The 16265-nt window shown below is 40.9% G+C and overlaps 1 protein-coding gene across 3 annotated transcripts; it reads right to left on the minus strand.

Moving 5' to 3' along the window:
- Positions 1–3855: 3855 nt before the first annotated feature.
- On the minus strand, positions 3856–13264 carry CCDC14 (coiled-coil domain containing 14). Of its 3 annotated transcripts, none has more exons than XM_041409179.1 (13): positions 13196–13264; positions 12136–12191; positions 11617–11680; positions 11456–11528; positions 11222–11362; positions 9983–10222; positions 9799–9893; positions 8304–8862; positions 7633–7774; positions 7015–7094; positions 6439–6582; positions 6146–6278; positions 3856–5058 (listed from the first exon to the last, which is right to left on the minus strand). In XM_041409179.1, exons 1-13 carry the CDS (start codon positions 13226–13228, stop codon positions 4083–4085), a joined length of 2736 nt encoding a protein of 911 aa, XP_041265113.1. In that variant the 5' UTR covers positions 13229–13264; the 3' UTR covers positions 3856–4082. The 3 variants fall into 3 exon arrangements, with proteins under 3 accessions (XP_041265113.1, XP_041265105.1, XP_041265120.1); XM_041409171.1 differs by having other exon boundaries at positions 6364–6582; XM_041409186.1 differs by lacking the exon at positions 9983–10222 and having other exon boundaries at positions 6364–6582.
- Between the last annotated feature and the right edge of the window lie 3001 nt (positions 13265–16265).

Below are 16265 nucleotides of genomic sequence, written 5' to 3' on the forward strand. Positions count from 1 at the left end.
AACCATTCACTGATGATGCATTAGGTATGACCACAGGATCTGTGTAAAGATGAATTTCATGGTTGAGGCATCTTGCTCACACACAATTTCAGTCCTGAAAAAGATCCCCATGTAAATGTGGCATTTCCACCGAGCCATGAGAGGGAAAGCAGTGTGGACTGCTCCTTTACCTTACTGCAGTAAAAGGCAAAAAGTGAATACACTTCCCAAGACTGTTAAGGAGCACAGAAACAATCCATTTTGACAGATTAAAAGAAATCTGGAGACTACAGCAACTATTTCCTTCTCTACCAAAAAGATTTCTTAGAAAAAACAAACTCAGCCTATGCTTATGCCGAAGAGAGACCTGATCAACTGCAACATGAATCAAAGGCTGGGGGACAGTGTTCTCTTCAGGCTCCTGTCTGGTTACAGCTCAAATTGCAGGAACAGTCATGAAAGTGACAGTGACTCTTGATTTCACCTTAAACCAGAGGTTAAAGTGAGCTCAGCAATAAGACCTCATCTCCTACTTGACTCCTCTGTACCCAAGGCTCTGCAGGCAAAAGCCTTGACTCATGTAACTGAACACTCCAGAATATCCCTACAGCTGGCTGAAGAACATCCTGAAGTATCACTTGAAGAAACCTGCCTGAGCTTAACTGGAAACAGGTAATTAGGGTGGGTAGTCTGATCTACCTAGGATGCTTTAGAGCTAAATCTGTGTTTGGACTGAATTATCTGTCATACCCACTTTAATATCTGAAATCTGACTTGACATTTTCATCTCTCCTGGTAAATTCTGGTGCTGTGACAGGTGTGCAGACCTGTCCTGGCTGACCAAACTTGAATAATCATCTACACTATTTGGGAACCACTCATGTGACTAACTCTATGACTTTTTTTTTTTTTTTTCTTCAGCCTGTTTCTCTGATCTAACAAAGGAAATGTTTCTTTCCCTTCTAAGGAAAAAAATCACCCTTGTTAGGAATGCCTGCATTAAGTCAGAGACTTAAGAAAGGTACTTGAGGTAACAGCAGCAATTCCTGGTTTGTTTGGGATTTTTTGTTACACATTTTGTGAAATATTCAGGTCTAAAACCTCCCTTCCATTGGTAAGTGAATGGTGTTGCCACTTGACCTCAACTGGTGTCCCAGGTAACTTATTAGCACACACAGATGCAATACTGGCTTTACTTCAGCAAATAAGGCAGCTTTTGTTCCTTATGAAGTTTTTGATGGAATTGGACACAGTAGTAAGATAGCAATCCTTTGTGTTTGCAGGGAGCCATTACCATTCCCCTGGAATTGGACACTGGATTATAGGCACTCATTGCTCAAGAAAGGAGAGCAGGGAATTATATGTGGGTTAAACTCAGGTACTGGAGTATTGCACCATCTTTTCTATGTTCCACAAAATAAAGGGTTCACAAAGGGAAAAGAGCTTGATGACATGTTTTAAGAGTTCCTTTTCTTTCCACATCACTGGAAGGCACAGATGTCAACTTCACAGAACATGATTTGTTAAAATTAAACTCTTGTAACTTCTGTGTTTACAAGAAAAACCCAGATGGATGCTACATAACATAATAGAACGGTTTTGGGCTGGAAGGGATGGAAAACACCCTCTAATTCCAACCCCCTGCCCTAAGCACGGATGTGGTCCCTTACAGCAGGTTGTTCAAAGCCTAGAACAGCCTGTTCAGCCTGGCCTCAAACACTTCCAGGGATGGGGCAGTCACAACTTTTGGGGGAAACCTCCTCCAGTGCCTCACCAGCCTCATAGTAAAGATTTTTAAAATAATATTAAATCATGATCACTGGTGTTGCAGTTTGAGCTGTTCAAGTTAATCCATACAACAGAAGAGGTGTTTCATAGCAGCTATTACTGAACCCATAACAGTGCACATTTATAATGCCTATATATGGGAAATTTTACATTTCATTAAGGTGCCATAGCTCTGATTGACATACTGGAGTACAAAACAAAGGACCATTAAAAAAAAAAAAAAGTCTCCTCCTTTCTGTCTCTTCTTCTAAGTTTCTCCTCCTTGGAAGCAGGGACAAATTTCCAACCTGCTCCTATGTCATTATGCCCAGGAGTGTTTTCCAGTAGTCATCTCCTGCTTTCATAGAACTGACTTCATAAAGGCAAACTGGAAACAAGTAAGATGGTGAAACATCTTCCCCTGCAGGTGAAAGTGAATGTAAATGCTGTCAATACAAAAGCAACATGCTTGGGCATCCTGACACCACAGCTGCCTTTAACATGCTGCAATTAGCTTTGGCCAGGAAGAATACCCTCCTTCAAGTCTTGGATGCAAGGAGAAAATTAACGAGTTGTCTACTAGTGAAAGTTCTTCCCATCTTTTTTCAGGTTTCTTATGAGTTCTAAAGATTAGAATTTATTGTAGCTTGTCTTTAACCCATTCCATAATAATTGTTTAAATCTTACTTAGCTTCTACACTGAAACTACATTTAAACAATTATTTTAAACAATTATTATTCCATAATAATTGTTTAAATCTTACTTAGCTTCTACACGAAACTACTTGTAAATACTTAATTAAAACCTGTTCACTTTCATACCATCAACCTTATTTTGAATGTGAGCACGAGGAGTGTGGAGAACACTGAGAAATGCAGGCCAAGCCTTAAAAGCATTCTAAATGACTGAAGTCACTATTTAGTCTAACTTTCCTTTTTCAAAGCAGGAGTGCCAGTTGGCATCTTCTGTAGTGTGTGCTCTCTTCATACCTTTGTATGACTCAGTTACCAGTAACTAAAATAATCAGAACTGCTCCCCAGCACAGTGCATGGACACATCCTAACTTTAAATATGTCCACACAATCAGATGATCATGAGGGACTTTCCTCCTACATGGAAACATACAAGAAAAGAGTGCCAGGAAGGACAACAATGTTTTCTAGGAAAAAAAATAATAGGCAATTCTGCAGAAAAAGCAGTCTTAAACTCAGGTCTTTATACTGCTGTTCCCTTTCCAAAGGTATTTTCCCTGAAAAACAGCTCTGAAGCATTGCTGAGGGTATGAGAGGCACAGAATGGTAGCAATGGTACCTTCCTCTACCTGTAATTTAAACACATTATGCATATTGTTGAGACAGATGTGGAAAACCCTGTTAGGGAGAACAACAGACTGCAATCATTCCCTGCTTCACTCCCATTCCTGTGAGAGCCAGTTCTGGTGATTCAGTCAGACTCTCTGTATTAATGTCCAAGAGATGTTTGACACCTCAACAACTGTAGAATTTCCATGCCTTCCTCAGGGTGTATATTCTGGTGCTTTCCTAACTGTACTGGTTTGCCAACTTTCAGCTAAAGCCTCATTTGTCTCCTTTGTGTCAGCTCTGCTGCTTCTGTTCCTCAGCATCTTACTGTTCTGTGTTTATCCACTGGTACTACATTCCCTTTTACTTTAGATAAAAGCAAATATTTGTAAAAGCATACCCTATAACAGGACTGTAGAAAGTAACAGAAGTTTAATGATCCTTTTCTTGCCCTTGTCTGGACTCTCCACTTCATCAACTTCTTCCTTCAAGTACAAAGCTCCAAAGAGAAAACAGTTCTAGCAGTGGTGAAAGAAAAGGGATTGCTTCATTATTTTATAGGATATATCACACAGTAAAAATCCCATATTGATGGTTGTCTTTATTTTTGGAATAGCATAATCCTGACTTAGCAACTGTAACTCTCAGCATTCCTGCAGAACTGCTCTCTAACTTGCTCCTCCCTGGTTTCTACCTGTGGAACCTCTTGCTCACGTGAAGCACCTTACAACAGTTCTTTGGGGAAGGAAAAAAAAACCACAAGTAAACGAGTACATTTAATTTTGCAAGTAAAGAGTATAAAATAAGTAATAATTAAAAAAGCCATTTCTATTTTATATGAAAAGCCAGTTATTTCAAGTTGTACACATCAAGGGGAACAGCACCACAGCGTAATGAGGAACAAATTCTATCCATAATTGAGACAGCTAGGAACAAGCTGTTACATACAAATATACATATCAGTACCATACTTAATATACTTCAGAAAAACTTAATTCATCCAAATAGCTGCAGCCCGTTTTGCTTTCTCATACTCATTGTTTCCTAATGTTACTTTGCAGAGTCCTTTGTAACCTGGCTATGTTGGCATCCAAGGCTGCTAAGCTGTTTCTAAAGTCCTCTTCATCTCGAGAAGTAAATGTTGAGAAAGAAGATGCGCTCCAGTCAGACCTCCCTGAGAAATCATCAAACGAAATGCAGCTAAAATCAGCTGCTTTACTGCCTGATTTCTGAGAAACCCCTGCTGGAAATGGCATCGATGCACAAGGGTATGGAGCAGGCTGAGGCTGGTCTGGTTTATCCATGAAATCTTTTGCAGCCCCACTTGGAATGCCTCTTGGTCTCACTTGGACTTTGTCTCCTTCTGGCTTCGCTTTACCCCCCGTAACTTCAAGTGTGTTTTCCACAGTCTTTTTCACATTGTACCCAGCATTTAATTTATCCAGTAGAGGTGGATCCTCACATCCATACTGCTGCAGAGAGCTTGGGAGCTCGCAGTGGTAATCCAGCCTCTGACAAGCCCCTCTGCTCGGGGGTAGCACACCACTTCTTCCAGAGACTGGCTGCTGCTTTTTAGAGGCACTGCTAGTCAGGGGAATATAAATTGTCTCATCCAACTTGGTTTGGTCATCTAGTAAAGTTCCAGAATCACTCCCTGTTTCTGCATCTTGCTTCAATGGAGCTGGTGGTCCTCTGGGGGCTGATGTTTGTTCTTCTGTGAATGTACTGTTAATTTTACTTCCTTCAGCAGCAAACTTTTCATAGGACAGATTTTGCATTTCTACTTCTCCAATTTTATTTGGGAATTGAAGATCCGTATCTATCAAAATATGATCCATTTCTAATGTTTTAAGGTAAGTCATTACTGAAGTACTTCCAGGAAACAGCTCAGGTTGCATCTGCTTTTCATGGTCCTCCAAAAGAGACTTTGAGAGAGCTTTTTCAGGTTTGGGTCTAACACTGTCCCCTGTGAGGTCAGACAGAAGCTTGGCCATGCTGCTCTGCAAGGTTCTGTTAGGGTAAATTCAACCAAACAGCTTCAAAATTAGTCACCAAAAATAAATAGTTAAAAACTTTTCCATAGGAAAAAAAAAGTTAGATTTATCAGGCTGTGGCAAAGTTTCAATGCACCTTGTAGATATTGTTATATGTGAACCAATTCCAAGTTTTTTGAATTCTTCTTCAGCTCACTGTGTCTAAAAACTAACAAAAATAGCATAACCCAATGAAGTTCTCCAGATTATTTATGGTGTACCTGCTTTGAGCAGCACACGATAAAATAAATTGATGCCAAGAAACTGCTACAAAGCAGATAGAAGCAGTTACCAAAATTACTAAGAAAGGTTTTCTGAATTATTCTTCCCATTGCATCTAAATAAAAAAAAACATAAAAAAAGAAATAATTCTTCTAGCTTACTGCTCTGTCCATCAAAAGAGATGAACATTTAGATGTTTATGTCTCTGGCATGTACACAGACACACGTGTACTGTGACATCATTCTACCACCACCTGGTGGCCAGCACAGCAGTCAGAAGTGTCTAAACTTCTAGTGAAGGATTTGAAATGTCCATTCAAAATATTCTGCTGCTCCAATCAGTCCCAACTACAAACATGACAGACAACAGTTTTGTTTCCTCAGCACAACATATCCAAAGCAATTGTAGATACACACCACTATGCAGCTGCAAAAAGCTATTTGCACCTCCCAGCTTGCCACTAGTTTCAGCATAAAAGATCAAGATAAAATAAATTCACAGCAATAGTTCTTACTGGCAAATAGATCCTTAGATCAAATAGATCTGCTATTAGGAGTTAAGACTTCACAGATAAAGTAAAATACTATCTGCCACATCTTATCACAGAATTCAAGTCACAGACTATGACAACTTTGTTTTAAAACAAAATTACAGCAGCATTGTAACAAAATGAACTGCAAAGAGAAAGTTTAGCTTATGTGACCTCCCACTGCCAAGATACCAAGACTACAATAATCCACAGGATGGAAAAAAACCCCAAAAACCCCAAGGAAGAAGAAAAATTTTTATAAAAGAAAAATAATGTCAGAAGGCAAAAAACCAAACCCTTAGCCTCTAGTACCTGGTTAATTCCCTCAGTCTCTTCACTTCTGCATCACGCTGACGTAATGTTATGCCCAAAATCTTATTTTCTTTCTCTGCAGCTTCCAGCTTAAACTGAAGGCTCTTCACAGTTCCTAAAGCCTCTTCTACTTCTGAAATGCCAACAAGAACTTAGACAATTACTTCTTTCAACTTTTAAAATGCTAAACAAAGAATAACCAAATTGAAAACACGCACCAATCTTGAGCTTGGTGGAATGAATGTCATAATGCTGTTTGTTTTCTAGTAATTCTTCTTCTTTATCTTCAATACCTTTTGCAAGATGCTTATTTTCTTCTTTTTGACTTTCTATTATTTTCAGTAGTTCTTCATTTTTAGCCTGCAGTGAATCAAGGCCTTTCTGCAATTCTTTCAATTGACTCTGGAGCATCATATTCAAGGACTGCAAAGAAACCACTACCAAAAGTAAAACAAAATGTTTAAGTGTTTTGCGTGGTACCTTGAATTTCTAAACTAAACTAAGTTTTTAAATTATCTTGATACTATGAATTTTGGTTACAGATAGAGGGGTTGCTTTTTTTTTGCAACAAGATAAAGCTCAAGCTTTCTTCCTAAGTATTTAATCAATCATCTTCATTTTCAGAGGCACATAAGCAAAAATAACCTGCTTGGCAGCTGAGGAGCCAAATCCTAGTATGTGGAGTCTAAAAAGGCCCAACAGTCCATCCAAATGTAGTTCCAGAATTAGATCCACTTAGTTCAGCTACTACTAAAGGCCACAATACATACAGACATATGAAACTACAGACATATAAATAAAAAATATCATCTATAGTAATAAAGCTTTAACAAACATGTCCCTATTAAGCAAGATTATTGGTACTTTACATTCATAGTTGCAGCTCTGTGCAGATGTCTTCTCACTGCTTTCTTGTTCCCTATGTTGCTGGTTTAATATTCTTAGTCTCCTAAACATGAATTGTGAAAAAGCACAAATTCAGAAATATTAGAATACACTCAAAAGACTGCACTTTGAATTAGTTTGGTGCCTTAATATCACATTTTTCTTACATTCTGGTACTTCAACACAAAAGACCCTTTCCAAGTATCTGATAAATACCTGGTATATAATGGTCTTCTGAAGTAAATGCTACCAAGTTATGTGAGAACCCTCTGAAATGAGAGACACTTCTGCATTTGAGAATAAGCTACAAAAAGAACATGAGCAGGCTAACTATCTTTTAGTGCAGTTTTCAGAGTGATGCATTCACCCCACCCAGTCAAAGGCCCCATCATGAGATAACTGATACTACTAATATACCAAAGCCATGCTATGTGTTAATTGTTGCTTTTTGGAGTGTATGGCCTTACCAGCACACTTTCTAATTCACAAATATTGCACAGACAAGAAGGGAAGAGCCTTTACAAAGGCAATTTAAGGCAGAGCAGTTGGAGTTGCTTTAGGTGCCCCTGCAGCAAGCACAGGCTCACTGAGGAGCTCCCCACCTGCGCAGCTGGGCATTCTCACTGCGCAGAGGCTGCAAGGCCAGAGCTATTTCAGCCTGGATATTCCTACTTCCCACCACAGCTGGGAGCAAGGACACCGAGTCTTCTACTTCTCTCATCAACCTCAGCATTTCTGAGTCACCTGCAAGAAGTGAGGGCAGAAAAGAGACTCCATAAACCTATAAATCTGTAATATAACTGATGTTTTACATGTGATTAAGCAATCTGCAAAGTGATTTAATAGTGCTGGTGTTTTTTTCTCCCAAGAAAATTCAATCTTTAACTATATTTATTTAAAATTGTTGAGCTTGAGTATGAAAACTGTGCTTTACATCCTCAATAAAACACAACCCACCATCTTTCCAACCAGTCTAGGTGGGACTGCTATTGCAATCTGTCCACACCAGAAGGCTTCTCAGGGGAAAGCTCTGTATATGGAATAGCAACAATCTTTATCTTGCTGTCTTGATAAAATTAAAATATTACAAAAATAATTTAATACTTATCTAGAGTCAATCCTGAAGGTTTTACAGTTGTGGAAAAACCACAGTAAGGCGTCACATATTATCTGACACATACAACTTCCAGAAACTGAAGTTGCTCACTCCTTTCATCAAGCTCTTGTGTTATTTGTATGTAATAACTCTACAGCACAATGAAAATGTCCTCACCTTGATCTGTTACCAGTGCTCTGAGCTCACCCATAAGATACTTCACAGTCCTAACTTTATGGGCTGTTTCTTCTAGACTTTCTTTTCTAGATTTTAGAGCTTTCTTCACACAACTTGTCTTACAGCTTGTATCTTTCACTGGAGACCTGTCAAGTACATCCAATTCATCTTCTTCACTGACCGTGTCCTCACTGTGCTCCTCAGGAGTATCCTCCTCTGTGTCACATGAGCCATCATGTTTTGCTGGACAGTGATGATGGCCCCTCTGTGCAGTCCTGCCATTCAGCATTTCATGGGATTGTAACAGGGCTTGTATGCACCGCACCAAATCTGCTTCTTTTACCTGCTGCTCTTGGCCTGGGGCCATCTCTCTGGCAGAAGATGTGGGGACCAACGCAGGCACTGAAGGGGTTGATGCTCCCAGTGCTGTACAGGGCATCACACCAGGAACAGCAGTTCCAGACTGTGTTTGTGCAGCAGGAGCAGTAGAAACCACTGGGCAAACCACAGGTCCTCCCACCTCTGGCACACATTCATTGGCACTGTCTAGAGGAACTCCCTGCATAAAAGATATTCTAATTAAACAAAAAATTAATATGATTTTTAAAATTTTTCAGAGAAAAGACTCAAACAGTACACTTGTCTGACTCAATGTAAACTTGTTCATTCTTTGCTAATTATAAGAACAACTACAAATTAATAGTGGAATAATTTGCCTATATAATAAGGAGGACTTAAAAGGTAAATCTGATTTAGATTACCTTTAATGTTATTGGCAACATTAAATCACAGTTCTTTTTTAGCAGTTCTGTAATGAAAACCCTCAGCAGTTTCTTGAATCCAAGCAGAACAAGGAAGAAATATAAAGGACAACACTGTTACCTTTCAGTATTTTAGGTAGGTGAATTTTTTAAAAGTCAAGGTCATCACTAGCTATACATGGACTCCCTGCGAATGCCTGTAAATCTACAGTTTTACAGATTCAAGGTAGATTCAAGCCTTTTGCCACATTTCCTGAGGTGGCAGCTGGTATTCTCCATCATCTCTATTCTATATCCTGAAATACACAGGCATTTTAACATGTGACTCTGAGATAATACAGCATGTCTGAAGAAATAATTGCCTTGACCATTGGCAGGGAAAGCTCCAGATGATATACGAGTTCTGTCAGGAGTTGCTTAATGATCCTAGTGTGCATTACTGAGAATGCAATTAACAGTAATCAATAATTTCCTGCACTTTTCCATGTTGCTGTCCTTTACAGAATTCCCCAAGCAGAAGCAAGCAGCCAGCTGAAATGCCTCTAATTTAATTTTTTAGTATCCACATAGAATTTGTTTTGAATAGCAGTGTTTTGTTGGTGCATCACTACAGTTTGAAATACACAATTTTTTAAAAGGAAAATTATTGGGAAAACTGACCCAAGGAAATGTATAAATAAGTAGGCAGTGCTAATTCAATGTTTATTGATAGTGAGAATTGAACTTTTACTTACTGACTGAGTGAACAAGGGATTAGCTGAATGCTGCAGGGACAGTGCTGATGTGGAGGTAGGTAACTGACAATTCAAAGCTGCAACATTTTGACATCCTAAAAGAAAACAACACTTATAGATCAGGGCAATGTGGGCAAAACTCATGCAGTTGAATAGTCAACTCTATATTAACAGGTCCACTAACCCTGGTCTGAGGTAGGAGAAGGAGTTAAAGTAGGAATTTCATTACTCCTCTGTGGGGGTTGGCCAGTTATCAGAGACATCTGAGTTTGCACCTGCTCATACAGTTTCTGATACGCCCCAGGAGAGTGTTCACTGCAAGGCACACGAACTGACTGAACCGTCTGATTCTGTGCTGCACTGGAAAGGTCCTTCTCAGGAGAAGGTGTGGTAGATGAGGCAACTTTTCTATTTGATATTGGCACTGTAGAAGAGGAAAGAACAAAAAACTCCAGCTGAAGTTGCCTGTCTTCTTGATCTACATAAAACCATTGTATTGCTTGGCAGATTTTGGAAGGCTCCCTTGAAAACAGAAACAAAGATTCTATGGCCCAGGATACCAGTCAGATTTTGATTTACCAGCAAATGAATTCATCAATTTTTCCTTCCAGATAGAGCAACCTAAACCAGTTGGACAGGCAGCTATCCTTGAAGGAAGCACAGAGACTTAATCCTACAGAAGGCCTAAAATAATTATTGAAATCTCTGCTTAGGTATAATTAAAACTCTGTAATTTTACAGTGGTGGGAAGATATCAGCTACATGCTCACTTCCTACAATTCCCAGTGGGCATTCTGCTACACACCTGTCTATAGGCCCCACTCACCTACTAGATCAGAAGCTGCACAGAAGAAACAGGGTGCAGAGAGGCAGAAACCATAATAAATGAAATATTTCCCCTGGAAGCAAGTCAGCTGACAGCACTCCATCTACCTTTCTGTTCAGTGCTTTGGCCACTAAACCATTTGAGGTCTTGTCATTTCTAGCCACACTTCCCTGTTTCCACAAATCCTTCTTTGAGAAAAGCCTGGCTGGACACTGAACTTCAGACCAGTTTCTAGCTGTGGATCCTAAACTGAGACCAAGGACTGCAATGCCTACCTGTCCAAGAGAAACAGGGAAAGGGTATTACCATTCTCCTTCACACTTCCTACAGATAAACCTGATGATGTTGATACTTTGTAAACACACTCAACTTTCTTCCTTGTACCTGAAGATCAAACACTTGTGAATTTCAGTAGTTGTTTAGTAAACATTTAAGGTTTCTAAAAGGAAATAATACATCCTTTTGTGGAACCAACTCAGGATCAACCTGTAACAAATGGCATCAATTATGTGAAGTCTTGCTGAACCTCACTAAGTTGAGGAGTTTTTCAAGGTTGCTTGAACAAAAAATAAATCAAGCCTAAGAAAGCCCACTTACCAATTTCTTTTTGGACAGGGACAGGAGTAATGATTCTTTTTAACCCTTTCTTCTTGGAAGTATTTCCTTTGGTTAGCAAAGGCTTGGAAGTAAATTTAAAGGTAGTTGTTTTCCCAGATTGTTTATGGACAGTCTCCCTTCCTGGTATTAATTGAAAGAAAAAATGGTAAACAAAACAAATCAAGAGAGTATTACAAAACATAAAAATGTAACTTGTATTTTTATAGGCACAACCTGTAGCTTCCTTTTGTAAGATATTCTTCAGTAAAGCTGCACATTGATCAAGTCCATTATAAATAGTATCAACCTGCACAGAGAGCACTGCAGTGAGTAAACAAGTAGCACTGTTTTCTTCCAGTAAACCAAGATGCTGTGTTAAAGAGCCATTTCATTACCTGATTGGCAGATTCAGTGGAACATACTTCCACATCAGAATGACACCCTTTCTTTAAGCCAAACCTGAAAAAGTGAAATTCACTGTTTATACCACCTCCTTAAAGGGAAACAAAGTAAAAAACCAATTACTTTCATTCAATAATAGCAAGCAAATGAAAATTAATTTCTTCATGAAACAAAATAACTTTCTAGTTCTGAAAACTCTGCATGGCTGCAAAGCAGATAACAACAATTTATGTCAAAGAAGAGTTTAGCCTCCACTCAACAGTCTTCTCTACAGCTAGTAATTATATAAATTCAGTCTTTATAAATAAAGCATGAAGAGTGAAATCTGTATTTTTATATGGAAAATTTCTATTCAGTTTGTGCCTCCAAGGGCTGCTTAGAAACTTTCCGTTCAAAATGTTTTATATATACACACAAGGATTTTTTGTTCAATTCAGGTATGAGAAGTATAAGGCTCCCAAATGCTTGCATATACACTCAATTTAAAACAGTATTAGTGAAAAAGGTCTTACTGATTTCTTCCATTTGTCAGTTTAGTGGCTCCTGACAGCCTTCCAGAAGACAGAGCCTGTTGATTACAGAAATACACCTTGATTTTCTTAAAGTATTTTCACAACACTTGAAGACCACTATTGCCCACCAATTCCAAGAACTTTTGCCAAGGTGGATCAGTCCAAGGGACTGCTCTCAAGGCAAGGGTGCAACTGCTGCCAGTAGAGCCTGAGACTTGTGGGTTTCATTTCACAAAATATGCCTTGACAGCAGGATGCTTTGTTAATTTCCACAGCATTCTACAGACACTCACTTAAGGACTATCCAAGAGCTGATGTACAAATGTGTTTCAAATGGAAACCATGCTTGAGAAATACAGACCTGAACTGTGGAGACTTTAAGAATCATCTATGGCCAGAGCACAGAGCACAGGAACCCCATGACAGTCACAGAATCACAGCATGGGTGATGCTGGAAGGGACACAGTGGCCGAAGCATCCCAGAGCACATGGCACAGCTCTGCATCCTGACCTGCTCCTGAGCATCTCCAGTGAGGGAGACTCCACATCCTCTCTGGACAACCTGTTCTTCCTCGTGTTCAGGTGGAACTCCCTGTGCACCGGTTTCTGCCCACTGCCTCGTGTCCTGTTGCTCGGCCCCACCGAGCAGAGCGGGGCTCCGTGCCCCACACCCCCCTTAGCCATTCATACACATCGGTAAGGAGCGCTCCCAGCCATCTCCGCTCGAGGCTGAACGCACACAGCCCCTTCAGCCTTCCCTCTTCAGGGGGATGCTGCAGACCTCACCGATCCTCGCTGCCTCCCGCCGGAGCCGCTCTAGGAGCTCTGGGGCAGACAGACAGACAGGCCCAGAACCGCCCGCGGCCTCAGGAGCGCCGTCAGGTGGCGGCGGTGCAAGCCGGGCTCGGCCTCGGAAGGCCCGACCTCGCGCAGGAGTCGTTAGGCGGACGGCGGGGGGATCCCCCGACGCTCCCCCCATCCCCTCCGCGCACACCCGGGCTCTGGCGAGGAGGCCCCGAACGAGAACCGCGCCCCGCCCGCTCCCCCGGCCCTCACGCACCTTGCGGGGCCGCGCAGTCCCCGGCGCGGCCATGGCCCGGCCCGGCCCCGCCCACGCCTGCACCGCCCCCGCCCGCGCCGGCCAATCACCACGCGGTCCGTCCGCGAGGGGGAGGGATTACCGCAGGGGGCGGGGCTTAACGACTCGGCCTCGCGGCGCTCCGGCGGCCGCGGGCGCGGGAAGGGGAAGGAGATGAGCGCGGCAGCGTGGCCGGGGATTGGCGGAGAGCCGGCAATGAGCGGACCAATGGAAGGCGAGAGGGCGGGGCTATAGCGGGCCGTGAGGGGCGGAGCGCGCCCGGCCCCGCCCCGCCGCTCCCTGAGGGGACGCCCCTGCGGAGGCGGCGCTTCTCGTCAGGGCGGTGTTCAGCGGGGACGGGGCGGTACGCTCGTGAAATAAGCGGAAAACCGAGCCCCGCAGGTGAGTGGTCACAGAGTCGCAGAATCAGTCGGGTTGGAAGGAATCTCCCTGCTCATCGAGCCCAGCCTGTGACCGAACACCACCACCTCAGGCAGACCCTGGCACTCAGTGCCACCTCCAGCCTTTCCTTAAACACCTCCAGGGCCCGCTGCTCTACCGCATCCCCGGGGAGTCCCTTCCGATGTCTGATCACCCTTTCAGTGAAGAAATACCTCCCCATGTCCAACCTGAATCACCCCTGGCGCAGCTCTGGTCTATGTCCTGCGAAAAACGCATTCATTCTCCTGTGAAAATTAAAAAAGTTTAATAAAGGACAGTAGGAGACAAATATAAAGCAAAGGTTATTACGGCCGAGTGTGTCTTGGTACTCAGCCAAGAACACACAGTTATCTTCAGAGATACCCCTTAAACACTTTTCCCTTACATCAGCCTGTTGTGTATTCATAGACCTTTATACATAGTAAACTTTTCTCAAACTAGTTTACCTGTTCTGAGAATTGTTTAACACATCTCCTCCTTGGTCCACCTTTTTAGAGCACGCATATTCCTTGGTTGTGGTTTTAGTCCTTTTTTATCATCACCTTCAGTTTTGGCTCAGGCCCACATTGTCTTCAGACAGTGAGTGCTGATAACTTGCATATCTGTAGCTGGTGTCCTCTTCATTCCATTGGATTTTATCCATCCAAGCAGTCATTTTAACACAGCATACTTACATCAGCTATTTCACTACTATGTCTAAGCTTAATTAACAACAGAAATAAAAACTATATAAGAAAGTTACTTTAATACCACACATATAGAATCGGTTTTAATATTTGCAAAAAGTCAATATTATAGTATGTATCTATAACACTCCTCTTGTCCTGCCTGGCCCCCCTGGGCCTGCCTGTACTGCAGGGGCACAAAGGTAAAGCAGGCTGACCTGGGAGAGGAGCTGCTGGGTATTTATTATATAAATACAGAGGGAAAAAAATAACTTGGCTTTGGTCTGTCTACCCACATTTAAGTGAAGGATCTTATGTAAAACTCATTAACCTGTGTGCGTGGATCATGAGGGGTGGTGCCTCAAGCTCCACACTCACAAACACACACCATGTTTAGCACTGGCATATCAGTATTCTGCATTTCCTCGCTTTTGTTAGCTGAAGAAATAGACATTGTTGAAGAAATAGACGCTTTTGTTAGCTGAAGAAATAGACACAGAATTGGAAGCAATTACATTTACACAGGCTGAAAATGTGGTTGCATTACTATGCTATTAAGGCTACTATAGCAGAAGTGTGTATAAATATTCAACATCTCTGCTCTCCCAATGTGTAAATTGTGTTGTTATTACCATGTTAACATTTACGCTGAAACTATGACAAAATTGAATTAAAAATATATTGTGAATATATTTATCATCCTGTCAAGAAAAACCCCAAACAAAACAGTAAAAGAGAAGGGTGTTCTGGAAGGAATTTGGAGACTTCAGTTCTTTTCATTGAAAATTAAAAATTATAAGATCACTGTAATAGAACAGCTGAAGGAAGGAATATAAACTAGAAAGATAAAAGAGAAAGCTAAAAAAAGCTCAAAAAGATGTGTGGCAACTACCAAATCAGAGGCAGAGCCATTGGCATACTTTCTTTTTAAGGTAGTTTCTGGAAGTTTATGATTAATTCTTACTCAACTGATAGATGTGGGTGCAGTATTTAAATAAGGAAGAATTATTCCAAAGCATTTAGCAACAGGTAACATAAAAATCCCAATCCACCCTCAATCCCATCCTTTGGTTTGAAGACACACAGATCAGCCAGCACTTCATTTTTTTCATGCAAAGGAAAATGAATACAGAAAGCTGTCAGGGCCCATTTTTGCCAAGTGAACCGTTGTGAAACTACAGGCAAGATTGCCTTATAAATAATTTTTAAAAATGCAACCACAAGGATTGAAAATTGCATAAATAATTAAAATTCTCATGGTCACAGAGCTCCAAGTTGTCACTCTTTAAAGACAAGAACAAGCTGTTATGAGACTCATGGTAGAACTGCAAGGGTTTGCAGCAGTGTATGCTGGGCACAGACTCACCAGAAGATGGATACTTTTTCTGACTGACACTGGCTTTATTTATTGAAACAGTGTGGGGAATCACTGAATGTCTCTGGATCTGTCTGGCTGTTATGGTAAAACTGGATTAATAAAAAGAGATTCTTCTTTGTCTAACGTACTGAAATGCTTCAAAGTCATGAGCTGCATTCATACATAATCTTATATTGTTACTCGTATTTATAATCAAGATATCTTTCAGAGAGAAAAGTTAATTCCATTGAAATAATTTTTATCTTTTCATCCTGTTTGACAGATAACTAACATTCCTCAAACAATTCCAGGACATGTTTTTTTTTTTCTTTTTTTTGGCTGAGGCCTTTGTGAAAGAAAACTGACAATATTCCAGGTTTCACCCCTATTTGGTGTAGAAATAATGCTAATGTTAATCAGAAAAAAAAAAAAGAAAAAAAAGCTAGCGAATGTGAGATAAATAAAAGCATAGTATATGTGGAAGAAAAGACTCAAATCATTAGCCAAGGAAGAGCTGCCTGAATGATGAATAATTAAAACATACATGTGGTTATATTTGCAATCTTAATGCTTGAGGTGCTGTCCATAT

The sequence above is a fragment of the Onychostruthus taczanowskii genome, unplaced genomic scaffold (assembly GCF_017590055.1).
Source record: "Onychostruthus taczanowskii isolate IOZ18803 unplaced genomic scaffold, ASM1759005v1 scaffold10, whole genome shotgun sequence".
NCBI lineage: Eukaryota > Metazoa > Chordata > Aves > Passeriformes > Passeridae > Onychostruthus > Onychostruthus taczanowskii.

Coding starts and splice junctions, on each gene's coding strand:
- CCDC14 (XM_041409171.1), bottom strand. CDS start 13,228: ATGGCCGCGCCGGGGACTGCGCGGCCCCGCAAG. Junction 7,095..7,632: donor GAGAATGCCCAGCTGCGCAG/GTGGGGAGCTCC, acceptor ATTCATGTTTAG/GAGACTAAGAATATTAAACC. Junction 6,583..7,014: donor ACAGAGCTGCAACTATGAAT/GTAAAGTACCAA, acceptor TACTTTTGGTAG/TGGTTTCTTTGCAGTCCTTG.